Consider the following 18,528-nt stretch of genomic DNA (forward strand, 5'->3'; position numbering starts at 1 on the left):
TAAATTCTTCGTTCCTTTTATTATATATATATATATATATATATATATATATATATATATATATATATATATATATATATATATATATATATATGATATAGATAGATAGATAGAGATATACAGGGTGTCCATAAAGAACGTTGTCACCCCGTGTATCTTCGAAACTACTGCTAATATAAACAAACGCAAAAACACGTACGTCACAATTGTGAGGGACTTGAATTTTGAGCTATAATAGGTCCATCCCCATACAGAGGTACGTGGGATCAACTTGAAAATTTCAAATGTCAAAGGGGATCGAGTACAAGTAATATACAGTTGGAAAGGTCTCGACAAAAGAAATATTTTGCTGAAAGTTTCAAGTCGCTATGCTGACCCCATCTAAAATGGTGGCGGTTAACTAGCGGCTAACATATCGTGTCCATAAAGTCGCGCCACCCCGTGTATCTGCGAAACGACTGCGAATACGAGAAAATGCAGAAACACGTCCGTCACTATTTTAAGGGATTCAAATTGTATGCTATAAAAGTTCCACTTCAGATACTCTAAACAGAAATAAGGGGGTAAACTTGAACATTTCTAATGGCAAAGGGGTCAAGTAGTTTGAACGGGAAAGTTGCTGACATCTAAATTGGCGGTGAATTCAAATTTTGGAATGAAGGCCGTATGTGACTTTTAGATATCTATGGCTTGTGAATGTGATCCTTCTGCGTTTATTATTATTATTATTATTATTATTATTATTATTATTATTATTATTAGGTCAGGTGTAAGTATCGTAAATACTTTAGTAAAACGAGAAAATGATGAGTTATTGTGTGGAAACGTTGTTTCTGTGCATGTTGCCCCTGGTTTTGTAAACGGAGGCCCATTTTGTTGTTATACTGTATTGCTATGAGAGTAAGGTTTTAACACTGGCGCAAATCCCGGGGGAGGATGAGGGGAACATGTCCCCAACAGTCTTGGAACTGAGGGGGACTGTCCCCCCAACCTTAAATCGGATTTGACATGTGCTTTTTATGGAGAAATATGATGATTTGTATCCGATTTCCACAAAGGAAAGTGAGATGAAATTAGTGTCTCCGTAGAATAAGTCTGAAATCTGCCCGCCTCCCGATGTTGAAGACAACTCTGCTCTCCTGATCCTCCACAGCATTATTTTTCAACTGAATAAATATTTTGAACATCGCTTTAAAAAAAATGAGAACAGTCTTACTCCCCCCCTCCCCTCAATGCTGAAGACAGATTTGAGGCGCTGGGATTCAAGAAATGTCTTTTTCAAAAATGAAAGTAAAGAGTTGTGAGAATATGTACATCAGAAAGAGGGGTCAGTACTACCGTAGTTTAGAGAAGTGGTAATCACTATAAGATAAACTTGATTTCAGACATGTAGGACAAGTAGTAGACAAGTAGTTTCGCTTATTGAAAAGTAAACCCCCATATGCAGTTCGAAATTACCTTAAAATTAGTTAAATTGGCATAAATAACCTTTGTATAAACATTTAATGTACATAATAAAGCAAATACTGTATTATACTACTTACGTTAGTATACATGTTCAAAATGAGCTTCATTCACTTCTTGACAGTGAAATAGACAGTTATGAAATTCCATCCATACTTGCCTAAATATTTCCTCGAAAATGTCATAATGGGCTGTTGTTATTCGATATTTTTTAGGTCCTCGATAGAGGTGGCGTTTTGTGAACAATAGATTTTACATGACCCTATAGAAAAGTCATTTATACACGGTGTGTATCGGTCACGAAAGTCACGAAACCAGAAAACGGTCATGAAAGTCAAGAAAAAGTTACGATTTTTTGGATCTGTACAAATATAAGTACAGACTAGAAAAATTTGTTCTACAAACGGCAAAATTCATCGCCAAAAATATATATGGTCGGCTTTAGATGCTACCAAATCGCAAGCAAAGCACGCTTCTATCACATGCATGAAAATTCGGCCTAATTTGTACCCAAATTCACTCTTGAGAATGTTACGAAATTTTATGGTTTGGTAAAGAAAAGGCCACGAAAAAGTAAGAAATTTAATTTTGGAATTTCAGTAGAGACTCTGTGAAAGATAAATCGAGAGATCGCGGGGGCCACGACGACCTATCCATCTATCTGAGTAGATTTCGTATAGGTATTCACGAATTCCCTGACAATAATGTGTATGGCATCCGTCGTACTGTAAAACTACAGTGTCCGTATCAAATTCAACCTCTCTGTATTGATCCATTGCATGGTCCACTAGATTAGTTATTAAAGGATCCACTGTGTCCCGTAGAAGCTGCAACTACACATCACCTGTTGAATTGATAAATAAAGAGTCAATTACATGGTTACCTAAAATACTTACCCACACATTTATTTTCTCAGGTCTTTGATTGTGCCCTTTCCTGATAACATACGGATTCGAATCTCCCCCACATCGAACAATATGTATATTGACCATTCCGATCAACGGAAAGGAACTTTCGTCTTTAAAACAGATTTGTTCCAAAAAATTCTCATTTTGTGCAATTTTCTGCCACATGATTTCGCAAAACTTGACCCATCTGTCAAAATCATCATCTCGTAGCTCTTGCGCCAGGTGCATTTTGTATGGGTGAAATTTGTGTTTTCAGAACTTCGCTAATTGAGCTTCGTGGGATGTAACTTTCTTTCTCTACCTGTTTCATTGAGATTTCTGGGTTCGCAGTGAAGCGTCCTATAATTTCGGCCACTGTGTTCATCTAGCTTTGGTCGTTCTGAACGAGGTCGGTCCTTGAGGCTTTCTGTTTCACGAAATTTCTTTACAATGACGCACATACTGAAGAGAGTATGTTCGGGATATAATTCATTAAATCTTCTAGCAGTCGCACAATGGTTTGACCCACATTCTTCGAAAAGGAAAATAAGTTCAAATTTATCTCCACCAGAACGTGCTACTCCGAAACGATTCATTATGAAAGTCGTCGTAAGAAAATCTTTAGCAAATATCAAACACTCACACACAAGCTCAATCAAACTATCCTCGAGAAAATGTCTTAGAACAGCACAGCGTTCACTACTTCGTTTCAGTACTAATTGGAAGACTGCACCCAATTACATTCCTTTATATGAAGATTGGAGCTCAATGACTGTAACTCTGTAACGATGCATTTCCTGACATATGGTAATATAAACTTTTTTCCTTGTCTACCTATACGGAATCCACCCCTGAAATTTTGCCGTACCTTTTTGTTACACCGTATATATATAAGAAAACAAGAATTTTGGGAAACAAAACTAAGAAACCAAGAGCAGTGTAACCAACTAGTTTTTTTTTTGTTTCTTATCAAAGATAAAAATTTAGATGAAAACAAAAAAGAAGATAAAGTGTAATTTTGATCTATTATAAAGGCAGCGACTAGAAAAATGAACTCAACGGTAGTTGATGACTTATCATGCTGTCTACCTTTCTTTTTTACTACTTTTTAAAAAATGTTTCTACTTATTTTGTAATAACTTATTTATTTTGTAATAATTTATGTAAGTTTTATAAAATAAATAGAAATGTTATTTAAAAAGTAGTAAACAAGAAAGGTAGACAGCATGATAAGTCATCAATTACCGTTGAGTTCATTTTTCTAGTCGTTGCCTTTACCTAGATTTTTGAGTAATTCAAATTCTGGTCACACTGTAATTTCTATGGATGGCAACACTAAAAATTCTTCCGATTCGTATTTTCGGGTGTAGAATAACATTATCTATTATTGTAGTAAGTTACATTTCATTACCCCTTTCCACTTACGAAAAATTGGGAAAAGAAAAATTATTAGTTTTTCAAAAATATTTAGTAGTCTGCCGCCTTAATCTAACTAATTACCCACTACTAATAAATATAACTGTTTCCACATAACGCAGAAGTGAACTCGTGACTGTGGTTCCCAACACGGCATCTAATTGGACACTTAAAAACTATTTATCTTTCTTCAATTTTTATATTCGTGGTAGTTCTCCCCTTCTTACGTAATGAATCCTTTGCAGAAAGAGCTTATACCTTACATCCTTTATGTCATGTGTTAGAGCTCTTACCTCGCCTTGGGATTCTCTTGTTTTAAGGTTACATATATTTAGACGTCTGTACAAATAAAATATAACAAAAAGGTTCTAGATGCTAAGAAATTTTAGCTATTTATTAGAAAACACCATTGATCTTGTAGCATACAGGTAGCAAATATTAGAGGAAAACAATTCCAGTTTGTTCTAAACTACATCGTTCATCTTTCAACTAAAGATGAGGAAAAGTTAGACATCAAAAAACGGTTAAACTGGAGAAGAGCTAACAAAACATTTACAATCTACCCTAGATAATTCCAGGTGCAGTACCCATACTATAATGTTCTTTCATTTGAAATTAAATTAATTAAGTATTATTAAATCGCCATTCTCGTCCTTCATTTGATCCTATCTCTCTCTCTCTGTTATGTACAAAGAGAGCACATACCGTATGCAATGGATGAAGCTTATCCGATCTTGACCAAAATTAGTATGATAAAACTTCACAACCTTAATACACAAATTAAATATTTTTACATGCAGGCTTTTGGTTCCACCAAATTTGGGGTTCAAATTAGTGAAATATTATGTGGTCGACGATACTAATCCGATCTTGATGAAATTTGGTACGATAGCAGACCTCGTGTACACTTAGTATGTGTATCAAATATTATGGTATATTATGGTGTATGGTTCTCGGTTTATTCGCCACCAAATGCCAGTTAACACTTACAGACATGTGCGTGACCTTGAACGCTTAGAACAGCACGAAATTGTGCTTAGAATATAAATTGCTCATCCCAAAACAGTGGTATGAGCCATTCGCATGCAAAACTGCGCGTTTTATCAAGAGAGATACTTGAATGACCTACGAAAAGTCTAAGAGGTGAACTTCGGTAACACGAAGAAAAAAAATATCAATTATAATAGGACCAAAAAAATCACATTACAACATTGTGACCGCTATTCGATCTCCTTAAAATAATTACGCTGTCTGAACAACAAACCTTTTCCACTGATCTGATAGTGTTTCCCCGCTATTCAGTATCGAAGTGTAGGTGTGGGATTTCAATAAAGTGGTAAAAGCAAAGTAGAACAGAACAAAATGCACATTTGACTAAAGTCACTTTTCCCATTCAACAGCACTTCTGCATTCAAGCAGTCCAATATGAAACGCCACACAAAATACATTTTCAAAGGATGGTATTGGATGTTAAGATAATAATCCGCCTTTCGCCAAACGTATTGTTACACAGGCTATTACTTCGCTGTGGAAAGTTGATGATATAGCACAGAGTGAAGTCTGATGATGAAATGACGATCGTGTAACTTTACTTGTGGTTTTTTACATTGCAGTTTTAAAAATCAAGGTTCCTTCTCACGTAGAGTTTATATTGCCCAAAGAAATACATATCAAGAAATAACAACATTTTGTTGTCTTGAGCGGTGACAATGTCTTGAGCATAACATCCTTTTTCGGAAAACTTTAATCTAACAAGTATGATCTTTATGGCCTGACCAGGAATCACACAGCAATAGACTTCGCATCGTCACGTACATGGTCAAAAAGGAGGAAATCAGAAAACTTTTCACATGCTCTTTCGCCATTTTGCTACTTTAACTTGCCTCTACATGAACGTTTCGTGGACATCTTTTTTCAAGTTTCTTTGGGCCACAAGTCCTTGTGGTTCTTGAAAACAAATATAGAGCTTGTTAGCTAATTTGCCACTCACTGATAATGCAATATCAATTCCAAGCTGTGTATAGAGTTATTCCCAGACTGCAACACCCAGCTGCAGTTTTCTCGCCTCTGTGAGACAGTATTGACAATGAAGACATTTAATAATTAAACTGACTTTTGTCACTGTTCCAAACATTTTCTTTATCCATACTTCCGTCTGTTACATATTTGTTTACTTCCTCAAACGCTTCTGCCTTTTGACGAATACTATGATCTTGTATGTCCTTACGTGTGATCAACATAGTAATATGCGTGGAAGAAATGTCATCTTCAGCCTTAAGTTTGTTGAGAAATGTAATCGAAGGTGTGAAATTGTTTAGGTCAACCTCTTTAGACGCTTCTAGTGCTTACATTTCCACTTGCCAATAGTGAACAACAGATCCATCTTGCTCTATCAAATTGTGACATTACATACTCTCTTCTCGTTTGTAAGTGTAACAGCCTGTTTCCTTTGAAGTGACCTTGATCTCACCTTTTGCTAGTCATATAATCTAATACTACCTTGCAATCTGATTTAATTCAAACGCACTTATAGCGTTTCATAACTTGCTACAGAAGCTGAAGCCACGATTGTAATAGTATTCATAAACTTCTCCAGTATGTTGTCATCAATATCTTGTAACATACTGGCCCTCGACATTTTGGGTGAAGATGGTTCGTGCTCCTTTCACTTGAAAGTTCTTGTTGCTCTGCAGACGAAAGTTTCGTACACTCTTTACACTCCTAACCCACAACCGAACACTCGAAAAGAAGGCTTCCTACTACAGCTATACTATTCACACAACTAAAGTACTTGTTCGTGCAGGTACTACATGCCACCATCGAATGGCGCTAGCAAACAATAACAAACATGGACTCAATACCATTGTTTTTGGGATGAGCGATTTAAAATCTAACTATATTTTCATGAGGTTCTGTGTTCGAGATCACTCACATCCATCGTTAGTGAAATCAAGAAATTTCACTAATCACGATCGATAAAAACCATTCAATCTTGGTACAGTAGTAAAACGTTCTAGGATGGTATGAAATATTAAGATGTACAAATCTTTAGTTTCCGAGTTGTTGGTCATAGAAGTCGGGTTTGAACTTATTGAAATCACAGAATTTCACTGAAACGCTATTGATGTATCTCATCCGATCTTGACAAACTTAGGATGACGATAGAACGTGACAACCTTAGTACACATATGAAATATTATGCTGTGCTGACCTTTGGTTTCTGAACCACTGGCCACCAAAACTGGGGTTCGATTTAGGGAAACGTTTTATGTGATTTGCAATGACGATACAAATCCGATCTTAATGTAATTGGTATAAAGATCACTGGCTTTAATTTATTGACTACCAAATTTAGATTTGGACCGATGAAATTTAGAAATTTCTCTAAATCACGATTGATAAAAACCATCCAATCCTGACCAACCCTGGTACAGTAGTAACACATTCCAGCATAGCATGAAATATTAATACAGATTATTTAGCTTCCAAGCTGTTCCCATCGAATATGGGTTCGAACTTAGTGAAACCAAGAAATCTCACTGACACACGATTGATGGGACTCGTCCGATCTTGGCCAAATTTGGGAAGATGATAGAGCGTGACGACCGTAGTATACGTGTGAAATATTATAGGGTACCGTGCTTTGGGTCCTGAATCATTGGCCATCATTTAGTGAAATGTTATCTGTGATGAGCTATCGACAATATACATCTGATCTCGACCTAATTTAGTGTCATAATAGGCATTGTGTAGCTTAATAGCTTAATGAAAAATTATGGTATACAGCCTATTTTTTCTTCGAGTTATTGACTTAGTAAATTTCGGTTTGGACTTATCGAAATGAAGACACTTAATTATATCGTTATCAATGAAACTCATCAGATCTTGACGAGCTATGTACCTATTGGAGCGTACTATGAAATATTATGGTGTACAGATCTTTAGTTTCCATGTTATTTGCTATCGAAATTGGGTTTGAACTCAGCGACATCAACAAATTTCACTGAAAGGAATTAATGGAACTCATCTGATCTTGACCAAATTTGGCATGATGACAGACCTTCATGATCTTACTACATTAAGATTTGCATATATATCATATAGATCTTTCGTTCTCGAGTTATTTGTCATCGAAGTTGGGGTTTGGACTTGAGTCGAAACCCCCAGTTCTTATTTGAGTCCGAACTCCAAGTTTGATAGCCGATAACACAAGAACTAAATGTATGTACACACGGCATTTCACATGCATATTAAGTTTGTAATAGTCTACCCCTTACTTGCGTCCACACCCCACATTCGATACTCAATAACGCAAGAACTAAGTGCATGTACACTACGGTATTTCAAATGCACATTAAGATTGCTAAGGTCTACCAACATTTGGAATTTGGTCGAGCTGAGACCTTTAATTCTCAAGTTACCAGTTGCCAAATTTCGGGCTTGAATTTGACAAACCTGTTACGGGAAGTAAGTGCAGTGTATATAACCCAAATTTACTGAAAATGAATGAAGGACGATTTTCCAACCCTATAGGTGAAACCCTACCCTATTTATTAGTTGAAGATCGAAATAACTAAATGAATCATGCATAAAACAAAGTATGTCGACAAAATATGAATGACGTAAGCGTTACTTCAACGGTCCACCAAGGTTAAATCTATTGGTTGCTCCATCTCTAAAACTCAACTGTTATATTAAAATTACAGATATTAGTGGCGTCTACGTTTTCAAAACATTAACATTTACGAGCCTTTAATCTCTTTTGTTTAGTAACACAAACCCTAAAAGGGCTTGTAAGAGTGAGTGTGTCGAGAAAGTACCGGACCGAAACGCTCTCAACCATGCTGTTTTACTCTGTTAGTGGAGATACATAAGCTGATGTATCCTTAGGTTGCTGAAGCATTTAGTATTTTACTAAAATCCACAGAGTCTATGCATATCAGTTACATGCTAAAAATACAATACTGTAGTTTGCATTTGGGTGAAATATAAGTAGATGATGATTATGTTTTACTATACTCACCTTGTATGATGACATCAGTCTTTCTGCAGCATCTGCGCCAGAAACAAGAAGATTTCGTGTAGTTGTAAAGTACTGTGTTCTTTCACTAACTCCGCCGTCTGGGGATTCACTTTGCTCTAAAATGAGTTATACATATATATATATATATTATAATTTCTCTTTACCACGTAATATAGACAAATTATTCTGTAATTTCTTTCATTGAACTACTTTGCTGAGTTGTTATAATTTGACTAAATGATATATATTTTGAACAACATGCAAACAAACACTTGAGCTGCATCAGGCAAATTTTTGATTAATTTGTAGATATATTTACAAATAACCGTGAAGCATGCACCAGACACGTCGTTCGTTTACAAAATACAAGCTGCGAATATACAGCTCTGGATCGGAAATCACTGAACAGACCCGGAAAACGAGAGAGAAAAATACGATACAGTAATACCTGCCGACGTATGTGACATTTTTCTACGATTGGCTCTTGAGAATCACGTGACTAAAAATAGCGAGGAAATTAGTAATCTGGTACGAGATAACTTAGGGATATTGGCCTGCTATTCTTTGGAATGGGTAAATCTCACACACCTTAAAATTTTGGGGAGTAGCACACTTGTTACCTCCAGAAATTAGTAGAGTTACAAGTTGTACCTTGTTAATATAACATTAACTGATCTGTTTTCCCCAACGGTTTCTAGTATTATTATTATTATTATTATTAATATATTGTTAAGGGATTCGGTTAGTGAAATATTTTAAAATGTTTTTCATCACACTGAGATTGATATGCTAGTCATCTAACCCAGCCATTAGAGGGGTATGCTCTCTCTTTGGTAAAGGCTTCAATATATTTTCATAGTGTGTAAACAGTAACAACAGACTGACTAAGTGCAATAGAAATAAACAACAAGAAATTGAGAGAAAATAATAATAAAAAATACGTAATTAATATTCGTGAGAAACCAAACATTAAAATCAAGCAGTAGAAGATAGAACATTAATGGTGAGCTATACAAATACACGCACAACTTATATCAATAACGTTCGACGAATGAAGTCATTGCTTTTGACTTAGAAATACTGGTGAAACGAGTCACCGTGCACAAACACCGACAGGTATTAACAGTGGAAGACCGGCATTGCTTAATTGTGAATCAACAATGTTCCGTGTGATATGTGTTTTATCAGCTGTCTGGTAGTACGTCCGGTTCCGTAAAATAAAGGATAAATTTACACCTTTATTTTAAGCCTGGAAGACAGCCAAAAAGCATGGTATGCTACGCTGCAACAAGTTTACGGAAATCAAATCTTGGTACTGAAGTGTGTTTGGAAGTGGTTCAGCCGTTCTTGAGAAGAGATGCAAGGTGTTTCTGATGCTCCTCGTAACGCAAAGCTGTCAACTGCTCGCAATCAATAACATTGACCAGATGCGAACGAGAGGTGAGGAACTAAACCTTTACCATGAATCTGTAAGACTCATCGTCACCCAGGACTTTGGAACAAGGAAGCATGCTATCATCTACTACCACATCATTTAACAGAAGAGCAAAATCAACCACGTGTTCATGCTTTACATGCTATAGCAAATAAAGATCACAATTTCTTGAAACGCATTATCGAGGATGAGAGCTGGTGTGTGAGGTACGATCCTGAAGAAACGAAATGTCAAAAGGATCGAATGGCGCCCTTCTCTTCATCCCGTCGGAACAAGGTCAAGCTGGAAATATCACGCCTCAAGATGATGCGCATCACTCTCTTTGACAGTAATGGCATGATCCACAAAGAATTCCTACAGGAGGGAACAACACTGACTGCTGCTGAGTATCTTGATATTCTGAGACATTTCATGAAACGTCTCCGACAAGTACGACCCCAGTATTGACAACAAGGTTTATAGTTTCTCGCACCCGACAATGTTCGCCTTGACACAGCCACTATCATCCGACAGTTCCCGGCTAAAAGTAAAAGGGATGGTGCAACTGAACGTGAACCAAACGATTTCTTCAGGTATCTTTCTCTTCCAACGCCTCAAAATCGAAAGTGTAAGACCTGAGAATATTACAGACATTGTATGGAACGTGACGAGGGTCTTGAACACCACCCCGAAACAATATTTTTCTTGAACTTTTTAAGACATGCACAGCCGTTCTCAATAACGCATAGCCATGGGAGGAAACTACTTCAAAGAACAGTAAAGTAGGTTACATTAAGAATACATCTACTTTCAATACTCATGATCATTCACCGAACTTTACTGTCAGAGGTTGTAATTACAGTTTAAATTTATTTAGACATACCATATGATAACGATATGAAGTATATTGATGTATAACTCACATTGGGAACATTAGCTGAGACACATGATGGTTAGATCTTCTGTCTCGGAGTGTCAATAGACTGAAGTATGACATAATGAAAGCCCAATGTTAGTTATGAGTAAAGAACAAGCACAACATGGGAAAATACGAGGTAGACAATTTCTGACGACAAATAAATATCTCTCCGTTGTGCCAAGGTCTGTTGTGTGAACATAGAAATCTATGAGGATGTTGAGGGGTTAGAGCTGCTAACGAGAGGATGCATCTGTAAGGGAATTAACACTTATAATGTCAAGATAGAGCAGATGAGCATTTGAAATGCGGAATTAAATGTGAGTAGCCCGTAGTGCAGCAAGAAGATCGATAATAGTTGAAAAGTCTATGTATTGGTACATCTGTAATTTGGACACACTAAGCGAATCCCATATGATAGGCGAATAAAATGGCGTTCCATAACTTCTAAGTTTTCGTAGAGCTTACAGGAAGCGTGGCACGGAGCAATATGACCAAAACTGAGAAAAGCTCGCAGAAAAAAAATTGTATATCTTTAGTACTCAGCCTTTAGCCCGTAAGGAGGCGTAGAAAATTTAATCTTGTTGAGACTTTCAGAGCCAGTTTCTGAAAGTGATGCTACCAAGTGAGTTTGCGTTCGATTACTACACAGAACTAGGTAACACAAGCGGTTGCTCAAGTAAACCGCCTATCAACTGATACGCGGCGATTAACGTTAGTAGGAATTCGGCGTTATACGTTTAGGTGAAAGGAAAACAAGGACTTGCGTTTTTTCGGAATTAACAGCAAAACTTTCGATGTAGGGCACTATGGCTTCCTGCGCAAACTCGACGCACCTTGACAGCCTGCTTGCTATTTCCGCATCATTTACTAGTTTTTAAATAATCACATTGCATATATCTCCATAGCAAGTGTAGTTTTGTGTGTGTGTGTGGGGGGGGGGGAGTGCGTTGGTGAACCCGCCAATCTTTGTAGGTCGATCGGTCTACACAGCAGCACTATGAGCAATTTTTGCAAAGCGAGCATTTTTTAGTGGTTGCTCGAAATGTTTTTTACTTTTAATGCGTGCAGGACCCCAGAGAGTTCTTTTGACTCCGCTCGTTTATACGGATACAACCAGTTGTGTGTGTAAAGTGTGTATTCAAACTGAAAAATTTCGTTTCTCGATCGGTGTGTATTCCGACGCAGTGCCAAGCTGGAACGTGTGTGTTCCAAGCTGGAACTAGGGACTAGAGTAATTTAAACTCCCAGCAGCTGCGTTCACCATTGTTGCCAATCAAGTATTTGTTGAAATGTTAAACAAAATTAGCAGCTTTAGCAGACGAATTATTCACGGTAAGAGCTCGGATATGAATAGGTCTATTTTACGTCAAAATAACCCTATGCCTAAAATGATTTTATTAAAACTGAGGGGAGGGAGAGGGGAGGAGAGGTATATATATATATATATATATATATATATATATAAACTTGAAAATCACTATGTTTGTGACTAAATCTGCTGAACCCCCTGACCGATCAAGATAAAATTTCTAACATGGATGAGTTTCGAAGCTGGGCTGGTTTTAGGCTATTCACTTTGATGGGAGAACTGAGGGATGGGGGAAGGCGAGGGACTATAAAAATAAATAAAAATTAGTAACTCCCGAACCACTCGACCGATCTTGATCAAATTTTCAACGTAGATGAGGTTCAGGCCTGGGGTCGTTTCTATTATTTAAATTTGACGGAGCAACGTAGGGGTGGAGAAGGAGGGGGAGATATGTAAAAATCAATTTATATAAGAGTGAAAGTGACAATTTTTGTAAGTTAATAAATCATGAACTATCCGACCGATCTCAATAAAATTTTTGAGATACACGAGGTTCGGATCTGGAAACATTTTTGTAATTTCACTTTAACGGTAGATCTTAGGGAAGGGGAAGGGGAGCGGAACTTATGAGTAAAAATTAATAAAACTAATAACTATTGAACCACCCAACCAATCTCGATCAAATTTTCAACATGTATGAGGGTCGAGCCTTGAGTGTTGTTTATCGTTTCACTTTGACGAGCCAGCATAGGGGAGAGGGAGGGGGAAATATATGTAAAAAATAAAAATGACTTCTTTGTGACTTCATCACCCTTGAACCACCTGACCGATCTCAATAAAATTTCCACATACATGAGTTTTGGGGCAGGGCTTGCTTTAGGCTATTCACTTTGACGATGCAACGTAGGGGAGGGGGGGTAGAAATTTAAAAATGATCAAAATGACTATTAGTGTTGAATCCATAGTTTTCGGGGTCGATGAGAGAAACAGTGACACTTCTGGTGCTGTTTCAATCCAAGTTCAGCCCACATGGTTGGGGAGGGGGAGGATACAACGTAGGGGAGGGGAATAAACATGATAAAAGATCGGAAATTACTAATATTAGTGTCGAAACCATATTTTTAGGATTAGCTGAGATGAACAGTGACTATTCTGATGCCGTGTGCCGCAGCACGGTTGAGAGAGAGGGGGAGCTGTATATAATAATGGTCGAAAATGACCACTATTAGTGTCTAATCCATAGTTTTCGGGATCATTCAGATGAACAGTGACATTTTTCATCCGGTTTAAATCCAAAATTAACCCTACCAGTTGAAGGAGAAGGAGATATATAAAAATGATCGAAAATGGCCACTATCAGTGTCGAATTTATAGTCATCTGGGTCGCTTAGATGAACTGTGATACTTTAGATCCCATTCAAATTCAAATCTTCAACTTGGGGGAGGGGGAGAAAGAGGTTTAAAAATGATAAAAAAATGACCGATATTAGTGCTGAATCCACATTTTTTGGGGTCGCTGAGATGAACGGTGACACTTCCGATGACATGGGCCGCAACATGGGGGAGAGGGATATAATGGTCGAAAATGACCGATGTTAGTGTTGAGTCTCTAGTTTTTGGGATCGCCGAGGTGAACAGTGACACTTCTTATGCTGTTTAAATCCAAATTCAGTCCCGCATCTTGGGAGAGGGGAAAGAGAAATAAATAAAACGAATAAAAGTAACCCATATTAGTGTCGAATCCATAGTTTCCGGGGTCGCTGAGATGACCGGTGACACATCCGATGCTGTGCCGCGCAACATTGAAAGGAGGAGGGGGAGAATTAAAAACGGTCAAAATTTTCCGATATTAGTGTCTGATCCCTAATTTTTAGGCTCGCTGAGATGAAGAATGACACTTCCGATCCCGTTTAAAACCAAATTCTGCCCCGTAACTTCGGAGAGGGGGAGATAATAAAATGAACGAAAACGATTAATATTAGTGTCGAATTCATGGTTTTCGGGGTCCCCGAGGTGATCAATGATCTTTCCGATGCCATTTAATTTGAAAAAAAAATGAAATGAAATCTTTGAGTTTTACGTCCCACGGATATGCCGGTTAGGCTAAAGGAGACGGTGATTATGAGAAATGAATGAAATGGTGGAATGAAGAAAGGGAGGAAACGGGAGAACCCCGAGAAAACCCACGAGCACGGTTTGTCCACCACAAAGTTCATATGGCGCGAGCTGGGATCGAACCAGGGACCCTAAGCACCGGAGGTGAACGTTCTACCACTGAGCCACCGCGCCTCCCTCCCGTTTAATTTGATGCCATTAAAAACAAAAACGTCATATTTGCCGATACTAAACACATGAGATACGAAAATATGCATTTAACTATTCATTTCACTCAGCAAAGCGGGTAAATATATGCTAGTAAAACTTCATATCTTTGGAACCACTGAACCGATCTCATTCAAATTTTCAACTTGGATGAAGTTCGGACGTGGGATGACTTTTATCATTTAAGTTTGACGGTGCAATGCAGGGAAGCGGGAGAGGATTTATATATATATAATATTGGGTGTATCAGACCACCAGTCTTAGGCATTTTTCTCAACTGGTAGTGCACGTAGACCAAGGATGTTATAAACAGAGGATCTGAACATATGTATCTTCATCCTATTAAATTGGTGAAGCCAAAAAGGAACCGAGCATCGCCACGTCTGATTGGCTACTCTCGTTTCTACCATCGTCTGATTGGCTACTCTCGTTTCTGCCATCCTCTGATTGGCTACTTTTGTTTCCGTCATGATTGTTGGCTCAAAACATTGCTATCCTATTGGGCGGAGTGGGCAGAGTAGAGGTGGCGAAACTGTGACGTATGGCTTCAAGATTTTGTTGTAAGACCAGATCCTCTATTTTATAAGATCCTTGAGGTAGACACTGGAAACAAAAAATGGATGACCAAATGGTACATGAAGAATCAAATGGTGATACTTCCATATTCAGTGGCGTAGTGGGAATACACCAACGGGGTCAACTCCAAAATTTTTAATGGAAACTGGTATCAATTTTGATTTCTTGAGAAGTAACATTGAAAAAGAAATAACTTTTACGGGAAACACTTTTCGTTAAATTCTACGGTCTGGGATTTACGTCTGTTATTTGTTGAATTGCTACTATCAGATCACCCGGTACAGGCATTTTTCTGTTCTTAGTTCACGTAGACACTTCAAACAAAAAATGAATGACTAAATCGTATGTGAAGAATCAAATGGTGTTGCTTCTATATCCAGTGGCGTAGGGAGAATACCTCTACGGGGATCAATTATAACTATCAATTTCAATTTCTTTCGAAATACTATTGAAAACGAAACAATATTTACGGGAAACGCGTGTGGATTTTGTGGTGGACAAACAGTGCTCGTGGGTTTTCTCGGGGTTCTCCTGTTTCTTCCCACTCTTCATTCCACCATTTCACTCATTTCTCATTATCACCGTCTCCTTTAGTCTAACCGGCATAACCATGGTACGTTAAGCTTAAAGATTTCATTTCATTACAGGAAATGCTTTTCGTTAAATTCTACAGTTTGGCAGTCTGTTCTTTCTTGAGGAATTGTTACTATCTGAACATACGTCCGAGGCAATTTCCTCGTCTCTTGGTGCACGTAGACACTTTAAACAATAAATTGAATTAATAAATTGTATGTTAAGAATGAAATGGTGATGCTTTCAAATTCAGTGGCGTAGCGGAATACCTATACGGTCTGTCATCTCCAAAATTTCAAATGTGATGTTTTCTTTTTCGATTGCTTTGGAAATATTATTGAAAAAGAAATCTGTTTTATTTCTGTAGGCATCTGTCTTATTTGTTGTTGAATTGCGACTACAGAACAACAGTTTTACTTGGCAATGACTCGAAAAGAACACCAAATAACTCACATTCTATCAAATATTCTGGTGGTGAAAACTCTTTACAGCATTTAGTATCAGACGTTGCGACATATTTCTTGCACGTATCAACGAAAACAGTATTACAGGACAGTACGTAGTTTAAATTCCTGGGTCGAAACCAATTTACAACAGAAAAAAAAACACTCTTTGATTTTAGAAAACTACTTATGAAACAAATTTGGATGTAAAGTCAGAGCAATAAAAGATCCAAAAAATCTAAAGTTTCAGACTTATGAAATTCCTGCCACTTTGCCGAGCATCTTAAAGTTCTAATTAACTTATCTATATACTACATTTTAATTAAAATCACTTTTCGGAACTCATTGCACAAATAATTTTTCAGGAATAGTACAAATAAACTGAGGATAAATAAATAACGTGAACAGCAAATTCCAAACATTTTTACCAAAATATCGTACTTGGACCAAAATTACTCACAATAAAGTTTCAAAGCATCGTCCATCACGGGCGATGCACATGCGAATGTGTACCGGGACATTGTTGACTTCTTTTAACACTTAGTTTGCACTTAGTTCATTGCATCGATTACGGGTCCTCTGCACTATATCCTCCCATGTAGTAGGATTATCTCGGTAAACCAGGTCTTTGACACATCCCCAAAAGAAAAAAATCGAGCGGAGTCAGGTCCGGAGATCGAGCTGGCCAGCAAACAGGCCTCCTCTTCCGATCCACCTGTTTGAGAATATACGAGCAACAGTTTGTTTGGTAACTTCTGCAAAATGAGCAGGGCAACCGTCTTGTAGCCACATCATTTCACGACTTGCAAGTGGGACGTCTTTCAAGAGCACACAAAGAACATCTGACAAAAAATTTGCTTACCCTACCCTTATTAAGGTACCTTCGAAGAAATAGCGACCAATTATTTTTCTCCCGCCTATAACACACCAGACATTTAGGCTCCAGATGTGTTGATTGTGTACCCAGTAAGGATTCTCACTGGACCAGTAGTGTGAGTTGTATATGGTGACATCTCCATTACTCTTGAAGGTCGCTTCATCCGTCCAACGAATGTCCGGGTGAAAACATGGCTTTCCTGGCACTCATCCTCTGATAAAACTCAAGACGGTATGTAAATCTTGTTCTCGGAGTTCCTGATTCAGATGAATATGGTTAAGATGGAGCAGAATCCTCCAAACCGTTATGTTGCTTATCGCAGCATCACTGGCGACTCGTGTTGTCGAGATTTGGGGATCCACGTGGACTGCAGCAAGGATGCCGGAAGACCGTTTATCCTGAACACGGCACCTGATCTGTTGACATCTTTTATGTTGAGGAAGGACGTGCCCAGTCCTCTGCACACCAAGTGCCAACCGACGAAACACTTTCCTCGACTGCCCAACACGATTGAGAAACCGTTGACCATATGGCTGCGCAGTCTCGCGATAATTCTTCGGACTACACTCAACACTATTAACATATCAAAAGCTACGATATTCGAAAACATCGTTTGGGTTCCCTCAAGCACACGAAATAATAGGAAATAAGAGCCGAAATCAACAAGCATTCAACAGTTTATCTTTCAACTACAATCAAATATTAAAATGTTTTATATCAGATTTTTTGTTTTCTTTCCTTCTTCTACTCTTCGCCAGATGGCACTCATTAATATATTTTTAGCTACTAATATAACCATCATTCAAAAATTTCTCCTTTTTGCAGCTTCTTTCCCTCTTGACCCCCTCTTCACCTGTATCTCATTCTTATGTGCCAGTGTAGCTTTGGCGCACGACACTTTGAACTATTAACAGGTAAAATTCTTTGCATGAACATGCATGTTTATAAGGAACAAATATCTGCAGTCGACAGAATGAAATACAAAGTAATACGCTTATTATAGGTTTAAAGTCTAATGTTACTAGTCGAAAATGATTTCAAGTGATTTACGCCGGATATAATAAGTGAGTGTATATGAAAGATGACACTATTAGATGTTATTTTCTACTGGCAGCATATTTTTGCACAATGTAAAAACCTGTATTTTATGTGTACAAGTGCAACGTTACTAGTATGAAACCATGACAAATGCTATTGAAAATCGTGCCACTGACAAAACCAATTCCTTTCCGCTATCCTAGTTTGCGCATATAGTCCCGATTGCTGACGGGCTTGCTCCATTTGGACGCATTTCCATGCAAGCGT

At 37.7% G+C, this 18,528-nt stretch overlaps 1 protein-coding gene across 1 annotated transcript in view; it reads right to left on the reverse strand.

The window, feature by feature from the left end:
- Positions 1-18,528, reverse strand: part of Abcd1 (ATP binding cassette subfamily D) — a 632,582-nt gene that overhangs the window by 427,158 nt on the left and 186,896 nt on the right. Inside the window, exon 4 of the mRNA XM_081759525.1 lies at positions 8,791-8,906. Coding sequence (XP_081615651.1) covers positions 8,791-8,906 — 116 coding nt within the window. The remainder of the gene's footprint in view (positions 1-8,790; positions 8,907-18,528) is intronic.

Source organism: Thermobia domestica, chromosome 5 (assembly GCF_964235325.1).
Source record: "Thermobia domestica chromosome 5, izTheDome1.hap1.1, whole genome shotgun sequence".
Classification (NCBI taxonomy): Eukaryota; Metazoa; Arthropoda; class Insecta; order Zygentoma; family Lepismatidae; genus Thermobia; species Thermobia domestica.